Source organism: Adelges cooleyi, unplaced genomic scaffold (genome assembly GCF_023614345.1).
Source record: "Adelges cooleyi isolate 19-005CV unplaced genomic scaffold, UGA_ACOO_1.1 ACOO_flye_CR_arks_rails_tigmint_CR_PRNA_9, whole genome shotgun sequence".
NCBI lineage: Eukaryota > Metazoa > Arthropoda > Insecta > Hemiptera > Adelgidae > Adelges > Adelges cooleyi.
In genome coordinates, this window is record NW_026096579.1 from 7,140,397 (window position 1) to 7,159,182 (window position 18,786).

General features: G+C 33.1%; 2 protein-coding genes across 3 annotated transcripts in view; one reads left to right on the forward strand and one right to left on the reverse strand.

Moving 5' to 3' along the window:
• Nucleotides 1-11,703, forward strand: part of LOC126846916 (uncharacterized) — a 32,806-nt gene extending 21,103 nt beyond the window's left edge. The window contains exons 2-9 of the mRNA XM_050586782.1: nucleotides 437-627; nucleotides 3,353-3,562; nucleotides 7,265-7,375; nucleotides 7,675-7,808; nucleotides 8,399-8,552; nucleotides 8,629-8,999; nucleotides 9,150-9,386; nucleotides 9,461-11,703. Of these exons, the coding sequence (XP_050442739.1) occupies nucleotides 522-627; nucleotides 3,353-3,562; nucleotides 7,265-7,375; nucleotides 7,675-7,808; nucleotides 8,399-8,552; nucleotides 8,629-8,999; nucleotides 9,150-9,386; nucleotides 9,461-10,930 (2,793 nt within the window). The 5' untranslated portion in view covers nucleotides 437-521 and the 3' untranslated portion in view covers nucleotides 10,931-11,703. The remainder of the gene's footprint in view (nucleotides 1-436; nucleotides 628-3,352; nucleotides 3,563-7,264; nucleotides 7,376-7,674; nucleotides 7,809-8,398; nucleotides 8,553-8,628; nucleotides 9,000-9,149; nucleotides 9,387-9,460) is intronic.
• Nucleotides 315-17,943, reverse strand: LOC126846917 (uncharacterized). 2 transcript variants are annotated; one of them, XM_050586784.1, is made up of 10 exons: nucleotides 17,659-17,940; nucleotides 17,357-17,559; nucleotides 16,944-17,138; nucleotides 16,632-16,849; nucleotides 16,350-16,546; nucleotides 16,202-16,285; nucleotides 15,018-15,110; nucleotides 14,036-14,255; nucleotides 13,716-13,935; nucleotides 315-635 (listed from the first exon to the last, which is right to left on the reverse strand). In XM_050586784.1, the coding sequence occupies exons 1-10, from the start codon at nucleotides 17,723-17,725 to the stop codon at nucleotides 624-626; spliced, it is 1,509 nt and encodes a 502-aa protein (XP_050442741.1). In that variant the 5' UTR covers nucleotides 17,726-17,940; the 3' UTR covers nucleotides 315-623. The 2 variants fall into 2 exon arrangements, with proteins under 2 accessions (XP_050442741.1, XP_050442740.1); XM_050586783.1 differs by lacking the exon at nucleotides 315-635 and having other exon boundaries at nucleotides 13,701-13,935; nucleotides 17,659-17,943.
• Between the last annotated feature and the right edge of the window lie 843 nt (nucleotides 17,944-18,786).

An 18,786-nucleotide genomic window follows, 5' to 3' on the forward strand; every position in this document is an offset into this window, starting at 1 on the left:
TATTGTCATCGTATGCACTTAAGAAAAGTTCACATACCTTCTTCGTGTTGGAAGTTGAACAATATTTTTAATTTACAAATAAATACCCTGAAACCACTTGTAATCAACACGAGCGTTCTGTATTTTTGTGCTTCAAAACAATTGTATTCTGTATTTGGTGCCCAAAAATACTTGTATTGTGTATTTGGTGTGTCGAAATACTTGTATTGTGTTTATTCTTTTGTACACGGATCAGTAGAGAATACACAACTTACTCTTTAGCCCCTTTTTATATAACAGTGTATCACACGCCTGATAAAATTAGAATTTTAAGTAAAATTCTGTATGGTCGCCTACAAGAATTTCAAAATGCGTACAAACGTTTATCATATTTTGAACGGTATTTTAATTTCTTATTTTAATTATAATATAATTTATATTGATTGTTTTTTTTTAGCTTACGACGGTCATTCGGATGATGGCCGAGTGTTGGTGTGGTGAGGGTTAGTCAGTCGTCGGGTGCGTCTGACGCACTTGGGACGATGCTAAGCGCGTCCTTGCCGGTGATTGTACTCGCCGCCGTCCACATTGTCTGCGCCACCGTGTCCATCACCCGTCATCACCGCGGCGACATGTTCGAATTATCAGGTAATCATCTGTGAAAATAATAACTATTATAAATAGCAATTAAGTAAAAGAACTTAACATATCATATCGATGACTTAATTATTAAGAAATATAACAACTATAAGTACCAAAATAACGATATTTCAGATGGGCCTGATTAGATTTTTCAAAGAATTTCCATTTGTTTTATACAGTTTAAAGTGTCATTTATAATTAATATCCTTTTGCTAATATTTAGTGACAATGAATACAATATATAACGCAGTTAAAACTTGAATTATACATTTTTTTTTGTCGGAAGTGCACTTATTACCATACAAAAAAACTGTCTATATACATAGGTAGATCATTAAAAAAAAAAAACACTTATTTTAAAGAACTTTCATTTTAAAAGATGCATAAAACTGTTTTTTAAAATGACATATTTTACGAAAATTAAACTTAACTGTTAACCTGATTTTGTTTTCACCCAAATTTAGAACTGGTCTCAGGTCTATTAATGTAGAATTTCTAATTTAATATCAATCTATTTTCCACGTTCTTGCAAAATACACAACTCTCTGATACCTCAATCAGATTATACATCCATACTGTTATTTTTAAATCAAGACAAAAATGTACATAGAACATTTTTTAATTAAGTTCATATTAACTGCAGGCTATAATAATGCTAAAAATATGTCTTTATTAGTGTTGGGTAAAAGTAGTAGACAATCAGCAGCTGTATTGTGGATTGACTAACCACAGTGGGCCTACACTTCCTGGACCAGTAGACGTGTTGTTTTACATTAAACAAATTATTAGTACACACTGACATTGAATATAAATCAAAATATTAACAGCACGCCTACGAAAGTCTCTACTTAAAATGTATTTATAAAAATCAACTCCAAAGGTATTTTATTAACCCGTCCGTTTATGGTAGTAAAAGTAAACTGGATGATTGACTTACACCGGACCAAGTAATCGAAAAATGATCTGTGGGCAGATACTGACAAATCGCTTTACTTATTTTTAATAACAAATAGCCTATAGGTAATTAAATTTGTTTTAACAGTTTATTAGCCATATACACGATGCAAACATCTTAGATCAAACTCATTTAAATGGGAAAAGTTTAGTAGAAATACTTAATAAACAAACTTTTAATACAAATTGTAAAAAGTAATTCGCAGTTAGCTATTTGTTGTAAAATATTATTATTTTAATTAAATTTAAAAGTATCTTTTTTTACTTTTTTCTTTCTACCTTAAACATACTAGTATTTGTATTTATACATTTATCATTTAAAAGTATATGTGACGAGTTATTGTGTTTCATAGATGTTATTATAAATAAATTGTTTTTTTTTCAATGGTTCTTTATTCAACAAGATATAATGATATTATGCACAAAAAAAATAACAAATATTTTACATAAACATTGCCCGCCATTAATAAGCTACTGTTACTAATAATCCTATTAGCGCTTACAGTTGTGTCATTATACATTTAAGATTTACTACACTACCAGTTTTATTGTTGATATATTAATATTTAAATGTTTTATCATAATAAGTTATAAATTAAACATTAAGCAACGTGTTCGTCATAAATCTTATTTGTGGCTGAAACGTTATTTGCAATAATAAAATCAAACTGAAGTGAGTGGTAAAGAAGCGACTCAATAAAACAATTAACGACATAAATTCAAAAGCAAATAATATGAGGGTAATTAATTATTAAATACCTGCAATAGTATAAAAACGTAACAGCCAACTATAAAAAGGACAAAGCTCATACAAAATAATATAATTCGGTAATTTTGGCCTATTGGTCGTTGTAACAACGTTTGCTAATTATTTAATAACTCTTAATTATCTTAGCCCGTTTTGTATGATTTATTAAACAAATAAATGACGATTACCAATGATAATTAGGTATAGTTATATTCAGAAGAACAATACTAATTGAAAACCTCAATAATTATTGAGAGTAATTGTATTTAAATCATTTGAGCAATCGAAACTATAATACTTTGATGACGCATGTTAAAGTTTCTACAAATTACAATTTTATTACTCCTATATCGTTAAAGGTGTTTCATTTAATCGGTTTGCTGCGGTTCTTCATGTTAATTATTTTAGATCTTTATAGCTTTCATAAATTGTTTAAGTGTAGCATTGTATACTACGACGGCTTCAATTTCCACCCCTAAATGGTCTCCCCGTTGACACAAACATCTAATCTAATATGGGTAACCTATTTATATGTTCATCGATTGCCATTCACAGCCTTCCTTAACCATTTTGTAGTACTCGGATTAATCATTGGGCAGTATAGAGAGTCTTTGACCCTACAATATAGCGACGCTTTACACGTTATAAACAAAACTTAAATCCTATGTTAAGCCAGACTTGAGAGTCTGGCAACATAAAATGTGTTGGCATTCGTATGGAGCGTCGAAATCCCTAACAGCATTGGGGAGTCTGGGAAACCTATTCTTCAGGAATCGAATAGGAAGCTTATAAGACTACTCCACGAAGTTTGGTACTTCATAGCTCTAAGAACTTTCGGCGTACGTGGGTTTGTAGTGTTGGCTTCCAATTGTTGCGGGGAGATTGTGGGAACTTCGGGGCTATTAGGGAATAAGAACAGCTCTTCTAAACAGGGAGAGTTCAGGATCGGGAAACCTGTACGACGATCATTGGGCGAAACTCGCGAGTTTGTCGTTATGCCTGCATGCTCGAATCCAAATCTTGTTGCAGACTTGAAATGCTCGATGGAGACGTGCGTGGGAGCGAGCAGCGGTACCGCTTCGTTGCTTCAGTTGGACGGACCCGGTGGCGTGATGGACGATCCCGTTTCGGCCGGCCGAGGCAGACAGACTTCATCGGCTACAGGGTGTCGGTGCCAGTGTATACAGCCCATGCCGGTGTTCAGGGACGACTTGCGCATATGCGTCGACGACCTACAAGGTGAGTGACTGCTGCTGTGATTTGCATTTATTTTTTTTACAACAGATGAACTGAACGGTTTTGTATTTTTAAACAAATTACCAGCCAACGGCGACCGCCGTGCGTGCGTCGATGGCGGCCGTTTGTTGCTAGTCCCGTTACCGTGCACACACATCACACATTCATCTTTGGAATAAAACATAATATAATAGCAGAAAAATGGGCCCCGACTGTAAAAACAATCGGTCTTGCTGGTCCCGGCCAGTCATCTAATGACCGAGTTCAAGCAGTGGAAGCGCTCTTGAATTTTGCACGCGGTCACTGTTCCGATAATCCGAGCCTTCTGCTGTCATTATATACATATTCAATCACTTCGGCTGCGATTGCGTCTGTACATGGGAACGCATTACGCATACTATTATACATACTTCCTTCATAGTCGGTGGGCACTGGGTAGGTAGGTTGAGAGGTATATGGAATTTGTACTGACAAACACATATATAAACGGCCGGGCAATCCGAGCAAACCGTGAAAAATGTAATCAATTCCGCGGTGAAACCAAACACAAAGCAATAAAGTGTACAAGCGAAATTAAAATTCTGCTTGGCGTTAAATAACGAACCGTAGTGACCTAGTGGCACCAATTGAACCACCGTCGATAAAAGTGTATCATCTCATGGGGATTTTTAAAAACCGTATGCACAATAATTACCACCACCTACCTATTGTCTCTGACTAATTAAGCAACGAATTAATTTATTATTTTTTATCATCGACAATTACATTGTTGCCACGGTCTTCGCGATTACGTTGCATTCCACAAAACGTTTTCATAGGATATATTTTCCTAAGCAATTACACTCATACTGGCAACGATATTGCCCAGAGCATCGATTCTATAAGATATCTGAAAGTAGTACTTGACAAAAAGCTTTGGAGCAGAACCATCGCTTAGTCATTCGTATCGAACAACCTACAAGGACACTTTAATGGTCAACTCTGGAACTTGAAATATCCGTCAGTGGTGTGGAACTGTATCGATGAATCAGACATTCCAAAACTTGAATGCTGTGAATGTGGGCGACTTATGCCAAAGTTAGACATAAGAAGAGTACACTTAAACTGTAAAAAAAAATAATAATTAAAAAAGCACAACAGCAACGTGTACAGGAGTATGGTCGGCTTCATTTGCGCAAAACCCACTGCGAATTAACCTTTTTTTTTTTGCCATGTTAGGTGTGTCACGATGAGTGATGACCATGTAAATCTGATGGATTATTAAGTAATACTTAACCGCTTAGTACCGCAAAAACAACAAAAATTCAAATACTTCTACAATGATTACAATATTGGATATCTTTATTGAAAAAACAATCCAACAACACCGGCACTTTAGATTTCATTGGCGGGCGACTTTATCGAAATTAAAATCACTTTTCCGTTATCCGTTGTTTATTTTACAACACATTTGTAAGTTTAATATACTTTAGACAGAATAGTCTAGTTAAAAAATAAAACACGCTACATGCTGCAAATGATTTAATAATACGTCTTGCGGCTAGAATTTTTCGATTATGCCGTTTCATGACTAACGTAGGCAATTTCAAGTCTCGAATGCAAATCGAAGTACTGAATTCCTAGCAAATTGTTCTAAAGAAATTGTAATTATATAACAGCGTGTAAGACTGCGCTTACTATTTGTTTGCAGTCGACCTAATAAGCAGTTAGACTGTACTACGCGAGTGCATTTTTCAAAAAGAGAATCATCATTATTATGCTAAAACGTTATCATTTCCAAGTCGCAACAGGTGTGATTTGAACGGAATGCAAACTTGGTGTAATTGCTCATCCGGTATTCGCCGGGCACACGCGGCTTAGATTAATGATAATAATAACACCGCTTGGCCATGACGGAAGGTCGGTTTTTGCGTTTAAAGATCATCTATTAAGCCTATTCATAAATCGGTATATGGAAAAACCCTCCAATGGCGGACAGGAGCGAACGACCGCGTGGTTGACATCTCAATAATATTGTATGCGCATAATATTAAGATACCGCCGTTTTATGTGTTTTTACTTATATATAATATTATTATATCCATACCGTAGGACAGTCTGTAGAAAGACGGTCAACAGAAGAAAACATATTTTTTTTAACAGTAAAAAAAAAAAATGTATTCACGTTTATGAACAAAATCAATTAACGTATGCGTTTAAATCTTTTATATTCATTTTATTAGCTTGTTTACTATACGATGCGAGGATTTATACCCAACTACTTCATGGTCCGATAGTTTTTGGGGGGGGAAATACTTAAAAAAAAAAACAGGTGCAAAGACTATTGATAGAGGACTAACCGAAAAAAAAACTGATCACTGGATAAAATATTAAACGATTTTTGTAATAGAAATAAATCCATATAATTTAAAAATCACATAAACATGCTCCGACAGCTCTGACTTATTTTTTAATCGAAAAATCTAACAATACATTTGTTTTATTAACAGCGAAATAAAAACTCATTGGTTGTTTATTTGGTGTAAATATTGAACTATTGTAACTATGATATTATAAAAAAAAAATCCTATTCAATGTACAACCGCATGTACTTATTTTTTAATGCAGTCTAATAATAATGCTAATTAAAATTATAATTTTGATCACAAAATTTAAAAACATTGACAATTTCGAAAAGTATTTTTTCGACCTATGAAGTACAGCGCCCATTTTTCAAGACAGCTCAAGAAAGCCAAAACTTTTCTTTAAAAATTCGAACCACACAAATTCGGATTATTATACTAACTAATAAGAAACTAAATATAATAAAAGAGATAAAGATTTAGAATTAAAAGTTATCGGTTTTTTTTTTTATCCAGATTTTGTAAGTCTCATTTTTACTAACATTTGCAAATTTTTGAGACTAAAAAATGTGTCTAGAAAATGTTGACTATATTATGAAAACATTTAGGATTATACAACTTTATTACAAAAGTATTAGATCTAAAATGTATACATTATTTTTCAATTATCGCATGGACGTTCTACTTAAAATCAGCGGGCAAAATAGTTTTTGACCTAATATATTAAAGTATTAGATTTCGCGAAAAAAACGTTCTTGACCACTTAGTGTACAAAATAATAAATTAACTAAAACATAAGTCACACGTCATACATACATATTACAGGGTGATTTGCTAACTCATCTGATATCTTAAAAATGTATGACTTATGAAAATTTAAATACTTGTACTTTATATTTTAGAATATAACGTCCGACAATTTATCTCCGCCGTTCGTCTAGCCAGTCTGAAAGGTCAATTAAATAAAATTAAACTAAAGCCCTAAAACGACTTTAAACTAGAATTATAAAAAAGTTAATTTTTGAAAATTGTCTTAGTAAGTGTGACCTAAAAAATAAAGAAATGTGAAATTGGACACAACCCGTTTAAAGGAGCCGTTGCGAATAACTGATTAGGGCTTATCGATGGTTTTCGGAGGCTAATACTCTTATTTTAATGTATTCCAGTTATGCAAATATTTTAATGTAATATTTTGGCGTAACGGCTTTGATGCGAGCTGAGAAGGTATTTTTTTTTATCCAATTCTCAGAATTTATTTTAAATTAATTTAATTGAGACATTTTAACGACCTGATGATAGTGTTATTTATTATCAAATAAAATTTATAAAATAGTTTTTTTTTTTTTTTATTATTTATTTCCAGAATGTTCAATAGCGTCTTTTGTGTCTGGTACAACAGTACAAAAAATACCATATGTATTTTTACCTCTACAAGGGCAAATCGTGTATCCAAGTGCAGAAATTAAAGTCGCAGGTAAGTTAATTTTGCTTAAATAAATACATTTACCCGTTCGAATTCTTAACACAAAACTCAAATTAAATTTTAAAGAAGATTGTTTACTAGAGCTGACAATAAACGTTTATTTTTTTTTTAACGTGAAAACGCTTCTTAAACAGTAACTTACTTGTCATTATAATATAATTCATAATAATTCATGTATTATGGACGATTGTGTATTATTTGCCTATCATTCTTTTAAAAATAACATTCACTCATATTGATACACTAAAATGAACTTGTACTTTGTTTGACTATATTAAATACATTTATAGGTATGCAATATCCCGTCTGTGCTATTTCAAGAGCGAAATTTTTATCAAGAAGCGGTTGGGTTAATTTCAAAAACCAAACGGATTTTGAAACTCCTTTTCAAATACACCGTGAAAACGGACACATAATGCTTGTGGTAAGACCTAGTAATTAGCGCTGTAACTTGTGGTCATGTGAATGCCATTCAGGCGAATTGTAGTCTGTTGGTACACACTATTTTGGCACTTGACAGTTTTTACACGAAAAGACAATCATTTTCAAACAGTTAAAGAAATAAATGAAAAATCAATTTTTCATACAAACAAAACTAATGTTCATTTACAAAAAAAAAATCAATCACCCAATACAAGCTTGGGCAATGTTCAATTAATTATTTATTTCAATCAAAATTCAAATGTGTATAGACATATAAAGAATATCTCTTCCCACAAGTTTGGAACTAATGGTAGCTTCTAATTTTTACTTAAAACAGAACCAAGGAGGGGAACTGTTGGTTCATTCAGGTACCATTTCTACTTGTTAGTTGAATTCGTTCAAATAAAAATACAATTTTCTTAAATATAATGCCCTAGTCTATGGGCAATGTTAACACCATTTTTAGAGTTATTGAGCTTCCTTCTTGAGACGATCTTGTACAACAATAATAGTAAATATAACATTATGCTTCTAGGTAATGTTTTAAAGTAGAGATTTAAAAACTTGCACGTGTACAATTATTGTTTACAGTGGTCGGGCGACTTACATTTAAGAACGAACGTCGAAGGCCGTTTGGTGTTGATAGAAATGATTTGCAAAGAAACGGTTCAACAACAAGATTACGATGACAGTTTTCAACAAACCGTGACGCCTTGCATTTCGTTTCGCATAGCTGGGACACCAAGTAAAACCCTTCTTTTTGAAAACCTTTCTCCTATTCTCATCTGTTATTTTTTTTTTATCTTATAAATTATCGACAGGCGTCAAGGAAGTGTTGTTTTCCACTGACACCAGGTCGACAGAAAATACTCCTAGTCCGGGGCTGACCATAAGCGAAATGATAGCTGTGGCCATATGTTCCATTCTGTTGGGGCTCATGTACGTGGCGTCCATAATGTTGTACTTGCACATGCGAAAAAAACGGCCCAAAGGACGGCACAGGGATATAGAGGCGTTTAAAAATCCATTGATGACCAACGGCATGACCGAAGAAGGTATAGTGAAAAACAACCCTCTACTGCAACACAACGGTTACAACGACAACGAAGCTTTCGAGTCGGACGACGACTTCAACAGGAGTTCTCAAGACGAATCCAGTACTTTGGATATGATCGACCGGAGTAACAATAATGTGAGTCATGAAAACCATACATATTAACAACGCCGACGATACGGATAGGGGGAAACTTATATATAAGTTATTAAATAACTGTAAAAACACAACTTTTTGTACAGTTCTTCGACTAGATGTACTCGAAATAATGGTTATTTTTACTTACAGCGAAACCTGACCACGGCTATCGTACACCCTATTCAATCGCATGCGGCGTGTATGGGTCATTCGATGTACTACTCGGATTCGAATTCTATAGAAAAACACCCGGAAGAGGACGTGTCCATTGTGGAGACGTTGGAAAACAAGGAGGAACGTCCGGACAACATCAGGTCCATCGTTTGCGCTAATCCGCGGAAAAAACTCTACTTCAATCCGGATTACTTCGAGCTCGAGTTGTTAATGGTAAGCACAGCATTTTTAAATTCCGGGTCGGGGAACAAACAGCTAACAAAGCGTACATGCCGTTCGATTTTCAGGCACCGCCCCCGGCAGCGTTGGAGTTTTTGGACAAAATCCGGGAAGTGATCCGCGAAGCCAAACGGAAGATAGGCATGAAAAGGTTTGCGCCCAATCTAGTCGTCATACCGGAAGACACGGACGAAGAACCGGCGGAACCGCCGAGCTGTTGCAATAAATGCAAGAACCAGTCTGTGGTCAAATCGGCGACGATACACAAATGGTTGATGGACGTGCCGCCAATAGAAGTTACCAAACAGAAAAAAACCAAAGCCCCCCGCGCTCCCCCCGTGGCGGTAGTATCGAAAGATTGCTGCAACCACATCGAAACCTTAGACAACAACCATCTGATTCTTACTGGTATTGACAAACATAATGGTAAAATCGAAGAAGACGACGACGATGTCGAAGAAGAGACGAACGCAAACATCGAATGTGACAGTCTGGAAAGGTCGATGAGTTATAGGCGAAACTGTGGATACCGCACGCCGTCCGAATACGGAACGGCCGGGCGGGAATCGAGTCCAGTTCTGAGCAACTCGGCGTTGCCGCTGGAAGAGGAGCTCACGGTGAAGACCACGTACACTTACGACACGGTGACGAAAAAAGAAAGCTATTACGATCACATATCCGGGCCGGACTGCGTACGGGAAAAACCCAAAAAGGAAATTCTGCCGGACATACTCAACAGGTCCGCCGAGCGGTACAGTCTGGTGAGCGAAGTGTACGTCAACGACGGTTTCCACACGAGCCTGTCGCCGTGCAACACTTTGGACAAGAACATCAAGACGAACAGCCCGGGCCGCATAACGATCGAGGTGGAGGACTGCGCGGACTACCATCCGGCCGTCGACGATTCGGACGGTTTCGAACCGGACACGTTGGACCGGCACTGCAACAAAACACAGCAGCAGCCGCACCGCGCCAAACCGTCGGCGGCGGCCGTTTACTCGACGGACTCGTTGGAGGGCGAGCCGACGAAACATGCTGCCAAAAACGGACTCAACAGTCTGCTGGAGATTTACGAGGCGAAAAACGCCATTGCCGACGTGCAGAGGAGGTGGAACATGGTCGTCCGGCAGCCGGCGGACGCCAGTTACCTGAAGCCCGACCTCAAACACCGCCGGCGGCAACGGTGTCCGTCGCCCGAGCCCGTGCGAAAACTTTCAAAAAACGCGTACGTCAGAAGCACTAGCGAGCACAGCGGGGCCAGCGGCGAGCGGCCGGAATGCTGCGCGCGCCCGCCCAACACCAGGCGAACCGACGGCCACGCGGCTGGTGCTTCTGACAAACGACCGGCGAAGGGTGTGCTGCCGACCGACTTGCACAAGTACGAGGATTCCGGTTACCTGAGCACCGAGTCGGGCGAGTCGTTCGGCGGCAAAGTGCTCGCGCCCGGGCTGGACACCGACGAGTCTGGCGCCGAGAGCATAGACACCGATTTCAAATTCTTCAAAACGCGTTCGGATCGCAATTACTGCGATTGGTAACACTGTATGCGCAAGTCAGTAACCAATCAAAAGCGGCCAACTCGCTGCACTTGTACCCCTCGCGTTTGTCTATGGATTGAGACCACAGAGCGGTCGTTTCGCCTGGAGATTGGTGCGCAAAAGGTAGACGTTTGACAGTGTGACCGCCAACGAAAATCGAAATATTTTGTTATTTCCACATGGTATTTTACACGACAAATAGAGAAAATTAAAAAAATATTTCATATACTAGTATAAACTAATATTTAGTTGTAATAGTAACATAAAATAATTAACGTATTATGTATAATTGTATAGCTGCGATAACATAAAACAGGCAACCCGTTTTACAGTTATTTATTTTACGGTATTTTTATCATCGACAATATAGGCAATGCAAAATATAATATACCGTCGAATCCACCCACTTAGCCCTTAAGACATCCGATTTTTTTGTATGAGTTATAATATTATGGTAGCTGTCATATCAGTTGACCGCTCTCTTATTTATCAAGACAGAGTACCCAAAGAATTTTGTTTAGTTAATAAGAATACCAAAAATTAGATTAATAATATTATTATTATTTTAAAAAAACATGATCAGTATTCAGTTCAGTTATTTTGAGTTTGAATAAAGCCAATAATACTAAGTACTTTTAACGCAGAACATTTTGTAAGCAATTTCTGTATTCGTTAGAAAGTAATGTGCCTTATTTAACTGTTTAGCATTATAATAACCATTGCAAAGTGTGTTTTATAATAATTTATACATAAAACGAAAATCGTTGGCATTAGCTCTATTTACTTCTTTCGATGAAAATTTGTTTACCTACATTATTCGAAGATGTTATTAGACAATTTAGATACCAGCTATAAGGTATAAGAACCTTCAAACTGATTGCTACTTAACAAACACACAACGACAACCATAATAGTTTTACTTTGTGTTTTGGTAAATAAATACAATACTATGAAAACGCGACTTGAGTCTAAAAGAGCCGATCTCGGTTTTTGGCCACTTTTTCTAAACTAATTTCTTTGTTATTAATATTACACTAATAGCCACCAAACTCTATCGTTGCACTCTTGTGAAAAACTAAAACTTTAACGTTCGGTTGTCAAAAAAATATTTAAGTTATAGTATCGGCTCTCTTAGACTCGACAGTTTAGAAAAAAAATATAACTTGTAAATTTTATGTAATTATTAAAATGTACATAATAAAATATGGTGAAAATTGATTTTCATTTTAGGCTGGATTCAGTGCAATGTTAGACGATCGTTAGCTTACATAGATGGGCATAGATTATTAGTACAAATATAAATAATACCGGGGATTGAAAAACTTACTAAATATCAACAGGATCAAAACGATTGTAACAAATGTAAATTTGGTAACGCTTTCAATCTCTGAATAAAATAATATTATTCACTATAATATATATTTTTGTGTAACTAATCTATATTCGGGACACTTTTTTCACTTGGGGATTAGCCACCCTCCTGTTTTTTGTATTTTCCTTGAACAATTTTTTAATTTCTTACACAGTTGGTAACAATCCGTTTTAGAAAAAATGTTTCACTTTTTACAAAACGTGAAGAAAACATTCTCAATTGAATTTATTAAAATAGTAAATTTTCTATATTTATCCAATAGGTACCATTCGATGGCAATTTGTACAAAGTCTAGAACAAAAACGAGTCACTGGTAGTAAAACAATTTACAAATGTTAAATTTTTATAGTTATAAAACAGGTTATTCAATACGTTTTAACGCTCAATTAATCACCGACAAAACTGTATAAGATAATATATTTTAAATTGAAAAGGTTAGTAGATTTATTTAAAATGTTATGTCAATAGTGTAACCGAATAAGTGTAAACGATCTAATAGGTAATGTAGTTTTATGTTTTAATAAAATATTTAATTAATTTGTTCAGATTAAAAACAAATAATGTTTATTGTTTGAATTTTGTGTATTTTTGTAAATAAATACTAAAAAAAAAATGACTGATTAGGTACTATTTATAATATAACCTAGGTTTAAAATTATATGAATATAAAATTATTATTACCTATAATAATTGTTTAATTAATAATTCCAAAAAAATGTGTTAATAAACCCTTGACACAAATAAAGTTAAATTTATTTTGTTTAGTTGTTATTTGATTATAAGTAATATTATGTAAATTGTAGAATTTTTTTTGGCTTTTAAGAAACTCGTTTAATGTAACTATTTGAATTCAATTAAATTGCCTATGCAATGCATGAAACAATTTGTATTGCCTACTGATAATTGCAATAGAACTGTTTAATAAGCAATAACATTTAAAAAGAAGACCAATTTTAAGTATATTTTTGTTTTATTTTTAAGTATTTAATTATGTTATATGTATTATTTCTATATACGATTTATACATTTTTTCTATATTATTATTATGTTTAACACCGACAAATATATTATAATGCTGCGTTTTTTGTTTTATATAATTTTACATTTAATATACTTTTTTTATGGCACAAGACGTTTAATACAACCTAACAGAACAGTATTATAGTTAACTGGTTTATTTTATATTATTCGAATGCGAATGTTTTTCAAAAGGAAAATCTGAATTTATTGCAACACACCAAAAATGTGTAAGAATAACATGTCAGAAAATCGATTCTAACAAACAAAGGTGTGCCCGACAAGTGAAACCATTCTTAAGTACTGTCCATCCACGGCGACCGAGGCGGTAAAATAGACACACATTAGTTTTATTTAATATTATTTTGTATAAAATAAATCTCAAGTGAATCTTACCAGTTTGGACCGCGTGCAGTTCCACTTGTCCCTAGGAATAATAATCGTGCCGTCCTCGTTTACATGGTCTTTGAGTACGCTTCTCAGTTGTCTCAGGTCTACCAATACATTGTCAGCGTCAAAACTATAACAAGCCTGGTCGTCCGACTTGCTGATGTCCGTGTGTTCGGGTAATTTCTGCGACAACAGTTGAATGAACACACTTGCGTTTACTGAAGATCTAAAGTGGAAGAACAAAAATAAAAGGAAAAACCAACAAAATTCTCTACCACACCGTTCCCATTGTTGCCAACCGCGCGCGTCTAGAAAAAACAACTCACTCGGAAAATAATTTCAACTCGTATTGCGAATGCGAAACGCAATGTAAATTGCACACTAACGACTTGAAACAAGGTAAAACACTTCGGTAAAACCATTTATTGTTCTCGACAAATTTGAAATCGTCGATTAGTATGCCGGCGAAATCTTTTGCATTCAATAGGCACGCGATTTCGTAGCAACATGACGATTTGGTACAATACATGCAGATTATGTCCTCCACTGTGAAACGATAATAAAAAAAAATATTACAACCATAATTTAAACACCCGACATTCGACGAATATACTGGCACCGGAATGGGCTATTTATTAAGGGGCAAAAGATAGGCAATATTTGACAAAACCTTATCAATACGCCGACTAATATCGAGTTAACTTCAAATAACTTTTGTAGAGGTAATTTTCTATTTTGGCGTATCTATTGGACGGATTTCATTCGATTTTTTTCATGTAAAACTCACTAGTTTATCTATATGGGGGCTAAAACGCCGATTTTTGATTTAGCTGTTAGAAAATTAGTTAGATTTATTAGAAATAACTATAAATGAATAAGTAAAAGTATTAAAGCTTATGATGAATTTTTTAAATTAAGCCTCCACCTAGAAGATAGCAAACTGTATGACGAAATTTTACCATTTTAAGGAACAAGACCCAAAATACATATATTTTCTTGGATTTTCTAATAGAATTTGGCACCAGATTTTCTCTAGCACGACTAGTTATTTAAATCGATATTTTTAGCTTGTTTTGAACAATTTAGATGGTATAGGGAATTATTTGGAAAATTTTGAACTTGCACAAACTGACAAGCTAGAAAAAATGTATTTGTTTTGTTCGAAAACAGTGTTGTTAACTATCAAATATCCCCTATATTTTGTCCCTCGACGAATAGAATTATAATTATTGTCAAACATTATTGGTAACGACTATACTGATTAGGTCTATAATAATTATGTTGTATTAAAAAAATAAACACACTTACCGAGAATACTATTGTTGACGAATATATCAAATTCCTTACTCAAAAATAATTTTGAAGTAATATTAAATTTTTCAATATTTATATACTGAGTTTCTGAAAAAAAAATAGCTACTTGTAATTATATCTCAACAGTAGTCACATAATGTAATATATATTATATTATAAAAAAAATAAGACAAGATAATTCAAAAGTCAAACATAATAATACATTCTACATTTCCCAAGCTACTACATTTAAATGTATACTGATTGTCATTATTTTCATTGGGTCCAATTTTTTTTTTTCGTTTTTATAAACAATTAACACAATATGTTGTTGGTATTAACCCTTCAATGCGCGAATTTTTCAATTAAAAAAAAAAAAAATGTTCCCTGTGTATTTTGCGTCGTAGATTACGAAAAAAATACTTAAAAAATTTTACTCCAATATTTTCCTGGAAAATTAACAATTTTCAGATTATTGCCTATTGCAAATTGTGCATAAAAATGTCACTATATTCGATAAAACAATCAACCTTTATTGTTTCTTTTATATTACAAGTCTAATTTATTTATTACAAACCAAAACAATTTTTTTTTTTATTAAATATGCAAATATTAATAAACTTATAAAACTTTTAAATTAAGAGAAACCGGGAAAAATATTAATTAGGTCTTACTCATTTTTAAATAACAGCAGCGGCTGATAACGGAACTATCAGCTGATCTGACATTTTTTTTAATATCAAAAACTTCTCGATTTATCCGCTAGTTAGCACTAGTAAGATGAAAAATAACAAATTAAATAAAGAAAAAGGAAAAAAAGATTGTTGCAAATAAGCAACATGGCGCATTGAAGGGTTAATTACTATTATAATTATTCAAAAGCTACCCCTTAAAACTAAAGAGTAAAAAAATTTGATTTGAGTGAATATCATCCTAATATATATTTTTTTAGAAGCGGTACCTACATATGAGTACATCTACAGGTCAATTAAAATTCAAGAAGTATAGGTACTCAATATTATTTATTGTCAGCCTAAAAAAAACTTAACATTCAAAATTACAATTGGAAAACATTGAAAAAAAAAATTATCTTTCTTTGACAATTGAAAGTTATTTGATTGTACTCATGACTGGGACTAAACCAAAATGAAACCAAATGTTTACTCATAAAATACAAACTCATTCAAATGTATACGTACCAAGTTCGTTATTAATATTATAAATGTACGCTCTTGCGTGAATATGATAAGGTAATTGTTCGTTACTCCAATTATTGATAGAACCTAGAAAACACAAAACAAAAATTAAATTATTATTGCAAAATTGATAAATAATTTACGTACTCACAAGTGACAATGACGGAACGTTCTGGGCCTACATTCAAACAACTTTTGACAATATTATTCATTGGACAATTATTTTGATATTCGCTGTGAAAATCTATACTGGTTTTTGTAGACTTAATTTCCCAAAATTTGTACCAAAATTTTGGCCAAACTATTTCATTATCTTTTAATAACAATAAATTAATAATCGGCAAATTCCTAAATAAACAAACAACATAAAACTGTTAAAAAAAAAGTTTTAAAAAACTACAAATTTTAAAAACAAGCAAAATTACTGATATACAATTTTGATTTATTTTGTAAGGTAAATCCACACATCAATTGTTCATTGTTTAATTTTGTCCACGGATACTTTGAAATGACAGTAGAGGAAAAATCGATTTTATCGTTTAAATTTTCTAGTGAACTGTTTTCGTTTGAAACTTCTCTTAACACTTTATTAAATGAATTGATTTTTTGAGTTAATTTTTTTCTCTCGTTATCGGAGTAAAGTTGTAATTTCTGAAAACCAGAAAATAGTAAACAAGATATTACATATACTTTAAGACATATAATATCTCTGATTCTATCAATTTATAATCCTGTAATTTATTACCTGTAATTTATTTACACAAAATGTGTACAGGATTGAAACTTCTTGATTTGTATTATCTGTGTTGAGATCATAATCATTTTCCCTGAAGTCTACACATTCAAATTCTATATTGGATTTTAAATATAATTGAGGTACGCCGGTTTGCATATTATCACAGACAACCATTTGGCAAATATTATCGTAAGTCTTAACAACCTAAAAAGTACATATTAAGCACACCAAAGTAAAATAATTACATCCTTTTAGACTATAAACACCATATCAGTTTTTTTTTACAACCCATCATCCAACATAAAATTTAATTAATTTTCTTGCATCAACTAGTTGTTGTTCATTAGTGATAATTTTATAAACTCGGCATTGATGACTATAAAATATTATACTCAAAATACGGTTGAATAACATATTGATACCTTAAGATTTGATTCTTCTTTAACAACAACAACTTTGTTTTCTCCGTATAAAATATAATAATATTCATTTTTCGGACCATATATAATAAAAGGTTCCATACAGTTGGCTTCGATATTTACATTACAGCTTTTAACTAAACAACCATTATAAAATGCTAAAATTGTTTTCTCGTTTGTACAAATCACTGTGTCGCTGCTAGTTCCTAAAAAACAAAATTAATACATAGGTAGGTGTGATAAATTATGAGTAAACAAATTTTTTAACTGTTTATTTGTAATTGTTTTTAAAGCGAGCCACATACCTATGCTTCTTATTGCAACAGTTTTTATTTTCTTGTAGGATTCTGGTATTTCAAGTTCACAGTCCATGGTAAATAAAAAAATGAACGTATCCTAATGTCTAAATTAAATAATTAAACAAACATCGAAAAACTCATGGCTTTGTCACACAGCTTAGGTTATTCTAATACAAGTAATTTTTTTAAATTCATTTTTTGAAACAATAGTTTGAATTTAAAAAAAAATGTATAATTTTATTTTTGCTTCGATGTTCAAATAAAATTTTATAATAATACACATTTAAATTTCTCTGCGATTAAACGAAAAAACGATCAATGAAACAAAACTAATTTTTTTTTAAATACAATATAAATCATCTCAGTGGTACGATTTTATATTTAAAAACCGTTCGGCACTTGTTGCTGATATTTGTTATCAGTTGTTATTCACAAGCATAGATAACGGTTATCTGATAACAACATTTGCATTTCACTAAATTCAGATTGCAAAAAATTCTAATTAATAATTATTGTATAAAGTTACTGGGATTCCGTTCCGCCTTCCAACAAATTAAAAAAAATCAAAAGATGCACTAAAAAGTGGCATCATCTTCACAATTTAAACAGACGACAAGAAGTCACTCTAACCCGAGTGAGAATCGGACATTCCTTTTTGACACATTCTTTCTTAATCAGCAAAGATCCACCACCCATATGTAATAAAGGCCAAGAAGACCTAACCATCCAACACATCATCCTAGACTGCCCAGACTTACAAAACATCCGAAGTATTCTATCAATACCCAAAAACTTAGAAGAAGCTCTACATGAAGACAACACCATAAAAATGTTAAATTTCCTTACAAAAATTAACATTGTAAACAATCTCTAACCAACACTTTTGTATTTCATTACTCTTATTTAAAAAAAATATTGTAACCTTTGATATTTAATTATTAACGTAACTTACACAAAACATGTACACAAGGCTAATAACCTCAGATGTTGAAGCCTCTTAAAATAAAAAAAAAAATTATTGTATGTTTGTTTTTAATAGGTATTCGAAATTACAATAATCGATGCTCATACTGTTGTTCGATTCCTGACTTTGCAATTATAACTTGTAATTCTTATTATTTATCATTCAAGATG

Excerpts from the sequence above, each read along its gene's own strand:
- LOC126846917 (XM_050586783.1), bottom strand. The coding sequence starts at position 17,725 with ATGGACTGTGAACTTGAAATACCAGAATCCTACAAGAAAATAAAAACT. Across the intron at positions 16,850-16,943 it reads TTTGTGTAAATAAATTACAG|AAATTACAACTTTACTCCGA; the intron begins GTAATAAATTAC and ends TCTGGTTTTCAG. Across the intron at positions 13,936-14,035 it reads GAGTTGAAATTATTTTCCGA|ATCTTCAGTAAACGCAAGTG; the intron begins GTGAGTTGTTTT and ends CTTCCACTTTAG.